The 13,027-nt window shown below is 54.0% G+C and overlaps 5 protein-coding genes across 5 annotated transcripts; 3 read left to right on the top strand and 2 right to left on the bottom strand.

The window, feature by feature from the left end:
- Positions 1-400: 400 nt before the first annotated feature.
- On the top strand, positions 401-832 carry Triagg1_2892 (transcriptional regulator family: HMG; the record flags this gene model as incomplete). The annotated part of the gene is made up of 3 exons (XM_062897123.1): positions 401-464; positions 523-740; positions 806-832. The coding sequence occupies 3 exons, from the start codon at positions 401-403 to the stop codon at positions 830-832; spliced, it is 309 nt and encodes a 102-aa protein (XP_062757959.1).
- A 2,140-nt stretch (positions 833-2,972) lies between these two features.
- Positions 2,973-5,073, top strand: Triagg1_2891 (uncharacterized protein; the record flags this gene model as incomplete). The annotated part of the gene is made up of 10 exons (XM_062897122.1): positions 2,973-3,424; positions 3,489-3,565; positions 3,627-3,694; positions 3,754-3,824; positions 3,892-3,966; positions 4,035-4,261; positions 4,356-4,467; positions 4,526-4,653; positions 4,739-4,900; positions 4,955-5,073. The coding sequence occupies 10 exons, from the start codon at positions 2,973-2,975 to the stop codon at positions 5,071-5,073; spliced, it is 1,491 nt and encodes a 496-aa protein (XP_062757958.1).
- A 603-nt stretch (positions 5,074-5,676) lies between these two features.
- Positions 5,677-8,815, bottom strand: Triagg1_2890 (uncharacterized protein; the record flags this gene model as incomplete). The annotated part of the gene is made up of 8 exons (XM_062897121.1): positions 5,677-5,969; positions 6,022-7,035; positions 7,104-7,307; positions 7,392-7,489; positions 7,577-7,671; positions 7,930-8,074; positions 8,147-8,673; positions 8,750-8,815. The coding sequence occupies 8 exons, from the start codon at positions 8,813-8,815 to the stop codon at positions 5,677-5,679; spliced, it is 2,442 nt and encodes an 813-aa protein (XP_062757957.1).
- Positions 8,816-9,502: 687 nt separating this feature from the next.
- Positions 9,503-11,056, top strand: Triagg1_2889 (uncharacterized protein; the record flags this gene model as incomplete). Its single annotated transcript, XM_062897120.1, has 1 exon — positions 9,503-11,056. One exon carries the CDS (start codon positions 9,503-9,505, stop codon positions 11,054-11,056), a length of 1,554 nt encoding a protein of 517 aa, XP_062757956.1.
- A 363-nt stretch (positions 11,057-11,419) lies between these two features.
- Positions 11,420-12,748, bottom strand: Triagg1_2888 (uncharacterized protein; the record flags this gene model as incomplete). Its single annotated transcript, XM_062897118.1, has 3 exons — positions 11,420-12,158; positions 12,238-12,406; positions 12,460-12,748. 3 exons carry the CDS (start codon positions 12,746-12,748, stop codon positions 11,420-11,422), a joined length of 1,197 nt encoding a protein of 398 aa, XP_062757955.1.
- Between the last annotated feature and the right edge of the window lie 279 nt (positions 12,749-13,027).

The following is a 13,027-nucleotide window of genomic DNA, read 5'->3' as shown; positions in this document are numbered from 1 at the left end:
ACATCGCAACCGCGCTCGTCTGCGAGATAAAAATCCTTCAGAGTATGGAGATGGCCTCGCAAAGCACTTTTTTGAGCTTCAAACCCTCTTTCACCCGCGCAAGCGGCCTCAATTGCACTTTCGGTGCCTCACCTGCTACCTCATGTCTAGCTCATGGAGCTGCACCAGCAGAGCTACCCCTCTACCTTGCCTCAATGCCTCTCTACCTCTACACAGCCCACTTCCACCATGTCGTTCGTTTTACCTTTGCAATCAAGCTTAGTGGCCATCTCTACTTGGTCGCGTTCTGCTCTGGCCACTCCCTCGCCTCACCCACCACTCACTCACTCACTCAATGCTCATCTCATCTCATGGAAGAAGATGGCGCGACTAACTCCATTCTAGAAACTACATAGTCAAAATGCCCAAGGCCGCAGCAGGAAAGCGTGGTGCCAAGGACGGTGGCAAGAAGCGCGGCAAGAAGGGTATGTTGCCTCGTACTCGTCAACAACTTTGTGGCATCTGGCTAACTTGATTTCCCAGACCCCAACGCTCCTAAGCGCGGTCTCTCTGCCTACATGTTCTTCGCCAACGAGCAGCGTGAGAACGTTCGTGAGGAGAACCCCGGCATTTCATTCGGCCAGGTCGGCAAGCTGCTCGGTGAGCGGTGGAAGGCCCTGAATGACAAGCAGCGTGCCCCCTATGAGGCCAAGGCTGCCGCCGACAAGAAGCGTTATGAGGATGAGAAGCAGGCTTACAACGTACGCGCCTTTACCCTAACCCCATTGAATCGCATCAAGATGAATGCTGACTTTGACTTTGACAGGCCGACCAGGAAGAGGACTCATCGTAAGCGGGGAATTTGCCATGACGGAACATTCAGAATCATGGTTTAGGTGATTCTTTCTGCAATGATTCACGAAGCATTGGGCTGAGGATTAATGGCAACGGGCCCGCTCGCCTTGCTTAGCCAAACATGACAGGCCCAGGCTGGTGATGTCGATTTCTTTGTATTATGGGCAGGACGGTGTTGTACGAATGCACGGAATGGGTTGCGTACTATTTGCTTTCAGGTGCCGGAATTCAACGGAACAGGGTCTCGCATTCTTGTAATTGAGGACGGGGAAGTGGCCGGCAGAGCTACAATGCGATATCAAATTAACTTTTGCGTGAGCTTCATTCATCGTAATAACAATGAAGCCACGGCCATGAATTGACAAGATATAAATCTACAACATGTGCTTCTGCAACCACACATGACATGCTCTCGATCCCTCTTTTCCTTTCTTTTCTCGCATCTCTTGTACTGGAATTGATGGCTTGAGCTGATGGATTTTGTGATTTCTATGGAGTACGCTTATTTGCTTCACAGAGCTCTCTCGCCTGTTGCTACTCGAGCTGCATGTTACTAAGCTCTCTTTTCGACGTGGCTGGTGAGAGGGAAAAAAGAGGCTCCCTCGGATGGCGGTGGAGGTGGCGGTATGCAACCGGCACGGATCAACCCAAGCCAGCGGAGCCTCAAGACCCCGGAATCCGGAAGCTCTCCTCCGTCCACGCCAAATCTTAACATGAGCGCAGTGGAGGAAGAAGAGAGAAGAAATACACACGAGAGCGAGAATAGCTGCAAGAAAAGGGAGAGGAGAAAGGCCGGTGGACGGAAGCCCGGGCCGCCCCAAGCAAGCGTCGCTCTCTCTCTCCACACTCTCCGCTTCCATCCTCCTCAGCCTCAAATGGCGGCTCTGCGACTACTGTTCTGTCCTAAGCACTAACATGCGGCCACAGAGAATAGGCCCGCTGCCCGTTAGCCCGCCAGACAGGCCCAAGCAACAACATGGTCGAGCCCATCTTCTCCAGCCACAATCACATCACCGCGCAGCATCACCGCTCAATCAGATGCCCGGCTGCTATCTGTTGGCAGCGGCCGTGGCCTCCACCCGAAGCGAGCCAATGATGGGCGGCTTGTGCGAACATGAACATGCTTTGCTGCATCGGGGACCATGCAAGTGCCGGCCCAATGCACCGCAAACCGTCGGGTCGACACACGCTTGCTTTCGTGGCATGCTGTGAGCTGCTGCGAGCCTTGCGCTGGGTCGCCACCGCAACATGGGGTGACGGGCTCTGGCGCTGCTGGCGATGCACCAGTTGGTCATCCGATGGGATGCTGCTGCTGCTGCTGCTGCTGCACGGCCTTGGGGGTCTACGACCATCTCTCGACTCTCCATTGCTTGACGCAGGGAGCACACAATCTATTCTATTCTATGCCGGACACGCTGGCACGCTGCATGTGTGTGTGTCTCAAGCCTGTCCTTGTCTGCTGTTGGTGTTGCCAGTGACGCCCTCCTCCTCCTCCTCCCTCTCCCTCTCCTCTTCTCTCCCTTTCCTTTCCCCCCCATCCCGTGCATTTTGCATTTGCATTGGGCTGCCACCGGATCCCCGTGCCACTGGTGTGGGAAGATAGATGCCCCTCCATGGCCGGGTTTTGATGTTGCATGGCTCTGCTCTTGTTGCTCTCCATCCCCCGCCCGCCCCGACTTTAACTACCGGTCCACCCTGCCACTCCGACATTTCGATTTGATCTGGCTCCGACCCAATCTTTCGGATCGTTGTCTGGCTGTCTTCCACTGGCGAGAGAGACGCAGTTTTTTTTCCTCTTCTTTCTTCCATTCTCCCCAGCCTTTTCCTGTGGTTGGCTCACGTGTGCAACGAATCGTATATCGTATGAGGTTGTTGTAATAGCCAATCCAATTCCATCGGCTCCGGGACGTGAAACGGCTGGCCCAGCTATTGTGAGAGAGGCCTGGTAGAAGAAAGAAGATCAAACAAAAAGGTATCGAGTTGACTGGTTACCGCCGTACACCGATTCATTCCATCTGGACCAGGCCCATGCTTGGATAGGCCACAGCGATCCTCTTGGAACATTCGTCTTTTTTTTTCGATTCGTATTAATATTGTTACCGCCGCCATATTCCGTCTACATGTTTTCTAATCACGCCATGGAGCTTGGTTCACCTAAGGAGGATCCCGCAGCCTTGGTAGACGCCCATCTACTCAAGGGATGCTGCTTGGAAGCGGAGAGGTCAGATAGTGTCTGGCTGCGGCTCGAGGGCTTGTTCCTCGCCATGCCAGAGGACAATCGTCGGCATTTGAAGCCACTCATCGACGAGATCAAGACCTCTAGCCTGATTCTGCGAGAGCTGGCCGACCTGTCCCAAGTCCACCAAGACCGCGTGCCGCTGGTGCTGGATCCCCTTAATACCATCCTGCCGTGCATGTCGCGATCTCTACGGGACATCACAACGCACTATGAGAACCGAAAATTGACCAAAGTAAACCGCTGGCGAACAATGTTTCACGAGATGACCAACGAAGCTGGCGGTCTGCAGCTACCGCAGCGGTTCGTTGTGTATAACCATTATCTCTCAGCTATTCGGGACTTGCTATCCAGGTAACAAAACATGCTTTTGACGTCTGACGTTGTCTTGGTCCAGGCTGCTGACATGTACATCAAGATCGCCCAACTTCGACCTCAACATGATGGAAGCGTTCCGCCTGCAGATAATGAATCTGCGAGAAGCGAGAGGAATTCGTATGTTCAGCTAATTTGCCCACGTCAGGGAAATACTCTCGACACTAACAAGAGACTATAGCTCCGCCTCCAATACAGGCCGGCCCTCTGGTTCGCTATGGGACTATACCACCTGCAGACATGGATCCGGTAGGGAATTCTTTGCTTCTTTTTACTTGTTGACATGTCGCTTACATGTGTTGATGCAGTCCGTTCACTGGGCCGAGCAAATCTTTTCTCTGCCCCTGCCATCTCGGTCACCTCTAAAAAGCCAGCTTCCGTAAGTCATCAGAGCCCCCCCTTAGCTACAATAAGAAATTGCATACTCAAACATGGCGTTTTCACAGATCCGAGTCTTTTGGACCACATCGGCCATGGGGTCATTTGAGCATCCCTAACAATTCAAAGGTTCTATTCAGACGGTAAGTTCGTATACGCATGAGATATGCCAGCAGCCATCATGGCAGCCTTGCTAATTTGATGACTTCAGACCCATTGACGATGACAAGATTTCCCTCATCGCCTATTCTGATGGACGAGATGGCTCACCATACCTTCTCCTTCGGACTTTTTACATGGGCGGACCATGGTTCTCAGTCCGTGGCGTGCACGAGCTGTGCATTCAGCGTGAGAATGATTCGATACAGTTCAAGAGATGGAGCCGCTCCGAAAACTGCTCCAAGCTCTGGGCAACATTGCGCTTTCAGACCTGGGAAGGTATGTCAGATCACGCCCTAAAGCGTTGAATGTTTTCTCGCAGTAATGTTCGCGCCGCAATAAACGGCCATTGCTAACGGGGGGGTATTTTCAGAACTCATTCTCATGTACTGCACCTTTCTGGCTCTCAAGTCTCGAAACACCCTGACAGTCCTGCTCGGGACCAAGGAATACGCCCTAAAGGGTGAACGGAAGCTCTTTCAAGCGTGAGTCCCATTCATCCCACTCACAAAATCGTTTCTTGCTGCTAACATCTCCTGCCAGATGCATTTTGGACGACGGCTTCAAGCACTCACTCATCGTTTACGAAGATCGACACACAGGCGGCCGCCGCCTCCACGTCGCCGTTTGGGAGGGAGAGCTGCGCCAATGTCCCGTCTGGACGGCCTTTGGTATGTCATTTTTCCCGCCTCATCAGGGAAAAAAAAAAGAATCCAAGAATCAAGGACATCGGTATAGACTAACAGCCGCTCCCAGTAACCCATCAGTCCGCGTCGCCCACTTGGCTCAGGCGGGTCAGCCGCAAGAGAATCCGCCTGGCCGACATTCAGCTGTACGTTTTCTGCCAGCAGTACCGACAGCAAGCGCAGCGAAAGGGTTCCGGCGGAGCGTTTGAGCTTCAGTTTTACAACGAAGAGGGTGAGTTCCTTGACACGTCTTGGTCCTTTGCTTCTTCTTCTAACATTTTCATAGCTGCCCAAAGCTTCAAAGATCTCTTCTGCGCTCCAGTCAAGCCGAATACATCGCGGCCCATCACTCCAAGACCAAATACTCCCAGGGCGGTATCTCGACCGACGACTCCAAGAGCTTAATTTCAAGCGATTCCGCCCACCCTTCTTCATCCCTCTTCTTAATCAGTTTTGACAAAAACCACCACGTTTCAAGCAACGCTTGTCAATTTAATTTGTTTCCATCCATTCTATATTTTTATACCCCATCAACATCTCCTACAACGTTTTTTTTTTTTTTTTTTTTTTTTTTACGACGAGACGACTGATAATTTGATGCCCGGCTACTCATTTCAGCTCTGGCGAATGGCGTTTTGATATTTTCCGCAAAAAGAAAAGTTTATTTGAGAGGTTTTACTGAAGACGATTACCTTTTACGAGGAATTTTGGTTTTTGATTTGTTGTGTTTTTAATTTCATGAATCTTCCACTCACGACTCCAAATTTATTTGAACTTATATGAACATGTCAAGTTGGTTTGATGACCACGTTATTGTTATGGCTAATGATTTATCCGACTCAAAAGAAAAAGAAATATATAACTTGAAATTTTTTTGTAATTCATTGCTTTTAATACAGCTATATCTTGCTGGGCATAATCTCATGTGGTTTTATTTCCTTCCCTCCCATTTCAAACACTACGCTTCAAATTAAAATAATAATGAGGATTCATCAAAACATCAGATGCTTAGGTCTTGACATCAGGCTCGTCGCGGCCAATGTGCTGCTTAAACTTCAACAGCTCGGTAGCAAACTTGACCTCGTCCTTCAAAAAGTCTTGAGCATCAAGGTCGTACTTGGAAGGATCGCTGGTGTGCTGCTCAATGTACAGACGGATGGTAGCGCCGGATGAGCCAGTACCGGAGAGACGCACGACAATGCGGCTGCCAGAGGAGAAGCCGGCGTACAGGCCCTGGTTGGACGAGACTGAGCCATCCAGGTCAGTGTAGGAGAAGTTGCCAGCCTTGGTGACGGTGCGCTCTGTTCGGTTGAGTTAGTCTGATGCTGCTCGTTGTAGAGGAGTAATGCTTACCGCCAATGGTGCTGCCCACAAACTTGGGGTCGGCCACCAAAGCCTCGAGCTCGCCAACAACCTTGTTGGCGCCGTCAGAGTCGACATTCTCGTAGTCATATCTGGTGAAAAAGGTGCGTCCGTATTGCGTCCAGAAGTCCTTCTGGATCTGCTTGATGGAAGGGGTCACGCCAGGGTTCTGGACGCCAAGGGCAGCGATGATGTTCAGCCAGGCAACGATGGCCCACAGGCCATCCTTCTCACGGATGTGATCGCTACCAGTTCCGAAACTCTCCTCACCACAGATGGACAGCTTCTTCGCATCGAAGAGGGCGCAGAAGAACTTCCAGCCGGTGGGGACCTCGTAGCTGGTGAGGCCCTGTGCCTTGGCAACCAGGTCGACGGCACCGCTGGTGGGCATGGATCGAGCAAGGCCGTTGACGCCGTTCTTCTGGAAGTAGGGGATGAGCTTGGCGTGGTGGGCAATGATGGCGAGAGAGTCTCCGGGAGAGACAAAGGCGTTGGCGCCGTAAATCATGTTTCGGTCACCATCACCATCGGAAGCGGCACCAAAGGGGATTTCGTTCTTGTCGACAACCTCGACCAGGGAGTGGGCGTAGGTGAGGTTTGGGTCGGGGTGTCCACCATTGAAGTCGGGGCTGGGAATGCAGTTCTGGGTGGCGCCGGTGAGCCCAAGCTCCTTTTCAAAGATGGCCTTGCCGTAGGGGCCAGTGACGCCGTGGAGGCCATCAAACAGGACCTTGAAGTCGGGGTGGGAGGAGAAGAACTTCTTGATGGTGTCAAAGTCAAAGATGTCCTTGAGCATGGTGACGTAGTCGGCGGTGCTGTCAATGACCTCGACCTCGAGGGAGCCATAGGTAGAGGTGCCAATGGTGGAGATGTCGATGTCGGGGATGGAAGCAAGCTTATACGACGTCAAGGTCTTGGACGTCTCGTAGATCTTGTTGGTAACAGACTCGGGAGCGGGACCACCGTTGGCCAGGTTGTACTTGATGCCGAAATCGTTGGTAGGGCCTGGCCGAATAACATGCGTCGTCAGCAACTGTCCTTTGCGCTCAGTGTGGCAAGCTTGAGGGACTTACCGCCAGGGTTGTGGCTGGCTGTGAGCAGAATACCACCCGTCGCCTTGCGAAGGCGAATGACATGGCTAGCCGCGGGAGTAGAGAGGATTCCGTTCTGGCCGATGAGAAGCTTCTTGACGCCATACGCGGCACTGATCTTGGCAATCAGCTGGATCACCTCGGGGTTATAGAATCGTCCATCGCCACCGATGACGAGGAAAGCGCCTGGAGAGACGGGAGAGTGTTAGTTGGCTCGGCATCTTGACGGCATCTTTCGCCAGATGAGACAAAACACAGATGAATTCGTACCCTCGGCGCCTTCGGGGATGGACAGGAGGATGCTGGCGACAAAGGCCTCGCTGTAGTGCGGCTTCTGGAAGACGACGACCTTCTTCCGCAGGCCAGAACTGGAGGATTGGCAAGCCAATGTCAGCAATTGAATCCGTCAAGTGTAAAAGACGATGGCGGGGCAGCAAAGAAAGGCTGTGACGCACGTTCCGGGCTTCTGGTCCTGGAAGGGCTCGAACTCGACAGTCTGAATGCTGGCACTCATGGCGGCGGGTGAGAGATTGTAGGGGGATTGCTGATGCTGTAGATTGGAAGAATAGAATTGGATTGAATTGAAGCCAGCGGCTATAGGAAGAGCTTTTTATTGCCAACGAGCTCCTAGGAAGCCTAACAAGCGGGAATAATAGGGGACGTTGGAAGCTTTAAGGGGCGATGAGGGGAAGCTTCAAGGAGCTGGTGGTGGGGATTGGGCATCTTGAACAAGCGATGGAGGGGCAAGCCGTGCTGGTGTAAGGTCAGTTGGCACTGTGTCCGATACATCGTCTGAGTGATGTCGTACAGTGCGGATTGAATTGCAAATCCCAATGCCAAACTGGAGCTGCAGCCGTTGCCTCATGGCGGTCAAAGTCGTCGCCTTTGGCCCAACGAAAGCCCAGCGCCCGTCCAGCAATGACATCAATGACGCGCAATTGGTTTGCTTTGGGCTGCTTCTTACAAGATGGACCTCAACGGGGTGCATCAACAGGTTTCTTCTCAGTTCAATTCCTACGGCCTACCTGACATCAGCCGATGCCCCAAAGATGGCCTCCCTGTAGTACCGGGCCTCCTCGATGCTCTCCAGGATGTCGTCCCTCGCCTTGTGGCTCCCCTTCTTCGCCGGCGCCCGCGACAGAAGCTGCGGGCTCCACCGCCGAGCTGCCTCCTTGATCGAGCTCACGTCCATGATGCGGTAGTGCAGGTGCTCCATGACCCTGCCGTACGGCTCTCTTCGCAGAAAGGCCCTGTCGGCATGCACGCTGTTGCCGGCCAGCAACGCCGTCCGCGGCTTGGGGATGAACTTTGTGATGTAGCGGTACAGACCCTCGGCTGCCTGGGCCGGCGTGGTGTCTGAGGCCATCACGGCTGCCGTCAGGCCTGAGTTGCCGTGCGTGTTTGTGCACCACTCGTCCATCTGGTCCAGGCGAGAGGCCGGCCAGTGGATGACGGCGTGGAAACCCTCGGGGTCGATGATGTCGAGGTTTCCCGTCGTCAAGATGCAGTAGATTTCCAGAATCTCCTCGGTGTCGGGGTTCAAGCCCGTCATCTATACACGACGGTCAAGCCTTGGTAAGGAGAAGAAGAAGATCAGGTGAACAGGGGGATTCGACGTCATATCTCACCTCGCAGTCGATCCAGACCAAAGCATCGTCCGCCGCCGAGGCATGACTTAACTCGGAACCCGGCATTCTAAACGATCGGATGTAACCACACGGCAAAACTTTAGTTTGAATATGTAGTGCCTAATGAATGCTGGCGGAGCAAGATGACCAAGAGAACAAGAGTCGAATCAACACTCTGCTCAATGGATGTCTCTGGTTTGGTTTGGTTGATCCAAGCTAAGGAGCACCGGTACCGCAGAAAGCTCCAGCTCCAGGGCATCGCCTTAAGCCCGACAGCGACTACAGCGCCGGCTGTTGCCTGTTTAGGGGGCCGGTTCAGCGATCTAGGGAGCTAACAGCAGCCATGTGGCGCCCCTCCAGCTCTCCGTCCAGCGTCTCTCACAAGATTCACGTGGCATCAAGTGAAACCCATCTTCCCCTCCCCCACCCAAGCCCAAACATGCCCTCGATAAGCAGCGCCCTTCTTCCCCCTCATTGCTAGCGGTTCTAGCACTGGAACGTTGCACATTCTCTCGTCCAATTGCTAAGATGCCGTCGAGCCACTGTTTTGAATCGGCTCGATCCTGATTGGGCGACCCGGGTTGGGCTACGGACGGCGTCCCTGGCTAACATCTTTGGGCCATGGGCTATATATGACAGACAGAGCCGAATCACTCATCGACGACTCCTTTTACATCAACAGAAAGCAAAGTCTCAACATCATCGTGAACAGGAGCTCGACATTCTAAACTTATCTCATATCCAATCGTCGCCATGGCCTCGCTCCAGGTCTCCGACGACCCCCATGTCAAGCCCCTTCCGAGGCCTGAAATGTCGGAAGATCCGCCTCGCTTCATCATCATCGGTGCCGGAGCCCGAGGAATCGGCTATGCTAGGTGTATCGATATTGCCAGCAACGGTGTCGTTGCCGCCGTGGCTGATCCCAACAAGTACAGGCGGGAGACGCTTGGGAAGCATCACATCTGGGGTGGCAACGGCCCGAGCGAAGGCCAGATGTTCCTGGACTGGCGCGACTTCGTCGAATACGAGCAGAAGCGGCGCCAGCGAGTTGCCAACGGAGAAATCAATGTCCCCGAGGGCGTTGACGGCGCCTTTGTCTGCGTCCAGGATCAGATGCACCGAGAGGTTGTCGTTGGCTTGGCCCCCCTGGGCCTTCACATCATGTGCGAGAAGCCGCTTGCACCATCACTCGAAGACTGTCTCGACATCTACAAGTCTCTCAAGCCTCAGCTGAAGAATAAAATCTTCTCCATCGGCCACGTCCTGAGATATAGCCCTCACAACATGATGCTGAGGAAACTGCTTGTCGAGGATAAAGTCATTGGCGACATCAACAGCGTCGTCCACACAGAGCCCGTTGGCTGGTGGCACTTTACACACTCGTACGTGCGAGGCAACTGGAGAAACTCGGCCACTTCAGGGCCATCGCTGCTGACCAAGTGCTGCCACGATGTCGACCTCATCCTGTGGCTTCTCTGCTCTCCGGAAAAGGCTGGAGAGGGCGAGCCTCATCTTCCCGACTTTGTCTCGTCCACTGGAGGATTACAGTACTTCAGGAAGAGCCGCAAGCCTGCTGCCGCCGGATCAGCCACCAACTGCATGACTTGTCCCCTCGGTGACTCTGGTTGCAAGTATTCCGCCAAGAATGTATATCTGAGTGCCAACTGCGAGGGAGTTGGGACTGGCAACACTGACTGGCCCGTCACCACCGTCGTACACGACATTGAAGACTATAAAACCATTGAAGAGCGCGAAAAGGTAATCACCAAGGTCCTGGAGGACGACTGGGACGAGTCAACTCCCAAGGACGAAGTCAGCTCGCGCAATTGGTTCGGCCGATGCGTCTATGAAGCAGACAACAACGTGTGCGACGACCAGTTTGTCACCATTACGTGGCCCGAGTCCGTCAAGCCCGCCAAGCGCGTCACCATCCAGATGGTGGCTCAGACCAAGAAGCAGTGCTATCGCTTCTCCTACTTCTACGGCGAGCATGGCGAGATTTACACTGATTCTGAAAAGATTGTCGTGGAGGACTTTGCCACGAAAAAGACGGCCGTCTACACGCCGCACATGGAGCACAAGGGCCACGGCGGCGGCGACCTGGGCCTCACGAGGCAGTTTGTCCTGGCCTGCGATCGTGTCAAGAACCACGGATGGGAGGCTGAAAAGGCCCAAAACGAGTTTGTCGGCTGCACCGTGGAAGAAGTGATTCGCAGCCACGCAATGGTCTTTGCCGCGGAAGAGGCTCGTGTGAGTAATACTGTTGTCAGCTGGCCCCAATTCTGGGACAACGCCACCAAGGAGTAAAGCCGTAACCACATTGTCATGAGTAAGGGATTTGACGCCGGAAGACAATCCTATTCAGATTTGTATGAGAAGCTGACGGCCCAGGCACGAAGGTGGATTTATTCGTAATGTTTATTGATTTACACGTTTGAAGACATCATATATACCCTGTGCTTTAGAAAGGGTAGCAAAAGAAAAGAGACCCATTCAAAAAGCATCGTCCCTCATTATGTCCCGAGCCAATTCATGATATCATCTCAAAACCCATTCATCCAACAGCTCAGCAGAAAGAAGAAGAAAAAGACTGACGTTGGCTTGCATATTCCCTCCCATACCAGGAAAAACAAATCACTCGATATACCCCCAAACCCCAGAAACCAGCGTCTAATTCCCCAGCTCTGCTCTGTTGTTCTCTGCTCCAACGGGGTTCACCGCAGCCAGTTCAGTCGGAGGCGCCTGCTGCTGAGGCGACATGTCGCCCTCCTTGAAAGCACCGGGAGAAGGAGTCGTGTAGACTGGCGAAGTGCTCGTCTGGACGGGATAGCTGTACTGCTGCTGAGGATACTGTCCCTGGTACTGCTGCGGATAGACGCCTTGCTGGCCGTACTGGTTCATGTGAGGATCGTAGCCCTGCGGCGGCGACTGCATCGGCACGGGCGCGTATCCGCCGGGATACCCGGCCGGCACGCCCGAGGGATAGGTAGCTCCAGCGGGAGGGTTCCCTCCTTGAGGAGGAGGAGGAGCGCCGCCCAGAGTGGCGTTGGGAGGAGCGTTGCGAGGAGAATGACGGCGACGAAACCAGAGGAACGCGGCGATGCCAACGAGGCCGAGGGCTGCGACGCCTCCGACTGCGCCGCCGGCAATGGCACCCACGTTGGTGCTGCTGCTCTTGTGCGTGGGCTCAGGGGCGGCGGTGGTCGTCGTTGCGGTGGTTGATGCGGAAGTTGTGGTTGTTGTTGAGCCGAAGCTGTGTGTCAACGACCAGCCCGGGTCGACGGTCAGGAGTGTGCCTCTGCCGGCCGTAGGAGAGCAGTCGAAGAGGGTGTGCAGACGGGCTGATTCGTCACCGGAACCGGACGTGGAGACGACCCAGGTGTAGCAGGCACCGGCTGATGATGTGTCACTGGTAGAAGGAAAGGAGGAGAATCATGTTAGTCGAGACTTGACAGGAACAAGAACAGAGTGGAGGAGGAGAGGCTTACCAGCAGAGAGTGTGATAGTCAGAGGGCAGGTTGCAAGCACCGCCCTTGGACGCCTGGTAGTCGATGCACGTCGTCTTGATGAGACTGCAGGACGAGTTGGGCTCGCAGCAGCCGACATAGTTGGCCTGAGGCGTGCATGTAAATCCAACCGATATACACGTGAATGAGTCTACGAAACCGTCAGCATCCCAAACTCGAGCCTCAAGAACAAACCCAACTCACTGCCAGTCGTCCCAGGAACAAACCCGCACGTCTGCGGCCCGATTGTGAAATCATCTGCTCGCGGAATCATCATGCGACCCAGCAAAGGCTTGGGCGCCTGCGTCGGCTTTGGGGACCATCCCAGGGCAAGCTGCTGCTCATTCTCGTGGCCGACGGCGACGGTTTCTCTGGCCGGCGACGCCCATGACTCTTGGAGACCCGATTTGGGTACGGGTTGATTGTCGTTGCTTGCTCGGGCGGAAGAGGCAACTGCCCCCAGGAGGAGGAGAGTTGCCGGGCTGTAATGCATTGGTGCAGTGAGGATGGTATGCGTGAGCGGTTTTTGAAGAGAGTCGTGTTCGTTGTAAGTTGAAGCAAGGCTAATGGAGGTGAAGCTAGGCTTTCGTTTCTATCGTGTCTATCCTACTCCCAGAATGCAACGAGGGACACAAGAAAGAGAAGGTTGAAGAGAGACAGAAGAGCCTGAGACGCAACCGACTCAGCTCAACGGGTATAACAGCGGCAGCAGAACGACAGCGAGATCCGGGGGGGGGGGGGGGGGGGGGGGTGCAAACAACAAAGAAACAAA

The sequence above is a fragment of the Trichoderma aggressivum genome (genome assembly GCF_033847375.1).
Source record: "Trichoderma aggressivum f. europaeum strain CBS 100526 chromosome Unknown scaffold_008, whole genome shotgun sequence".
Taxonomy (NCBI): domain Eukaryota; kingdom Fungi; phylum Ascomycota; class Sordariomycetes; order Hypocreales; family Hypocreaceae; genus Trichoderma; species Trichoderma aggressivum.
The sequence above is the reverse complement of the archived record's forward strand: the minus strand, read 5'-3'. Positions and strand labels throughout refer to the sequence as shown.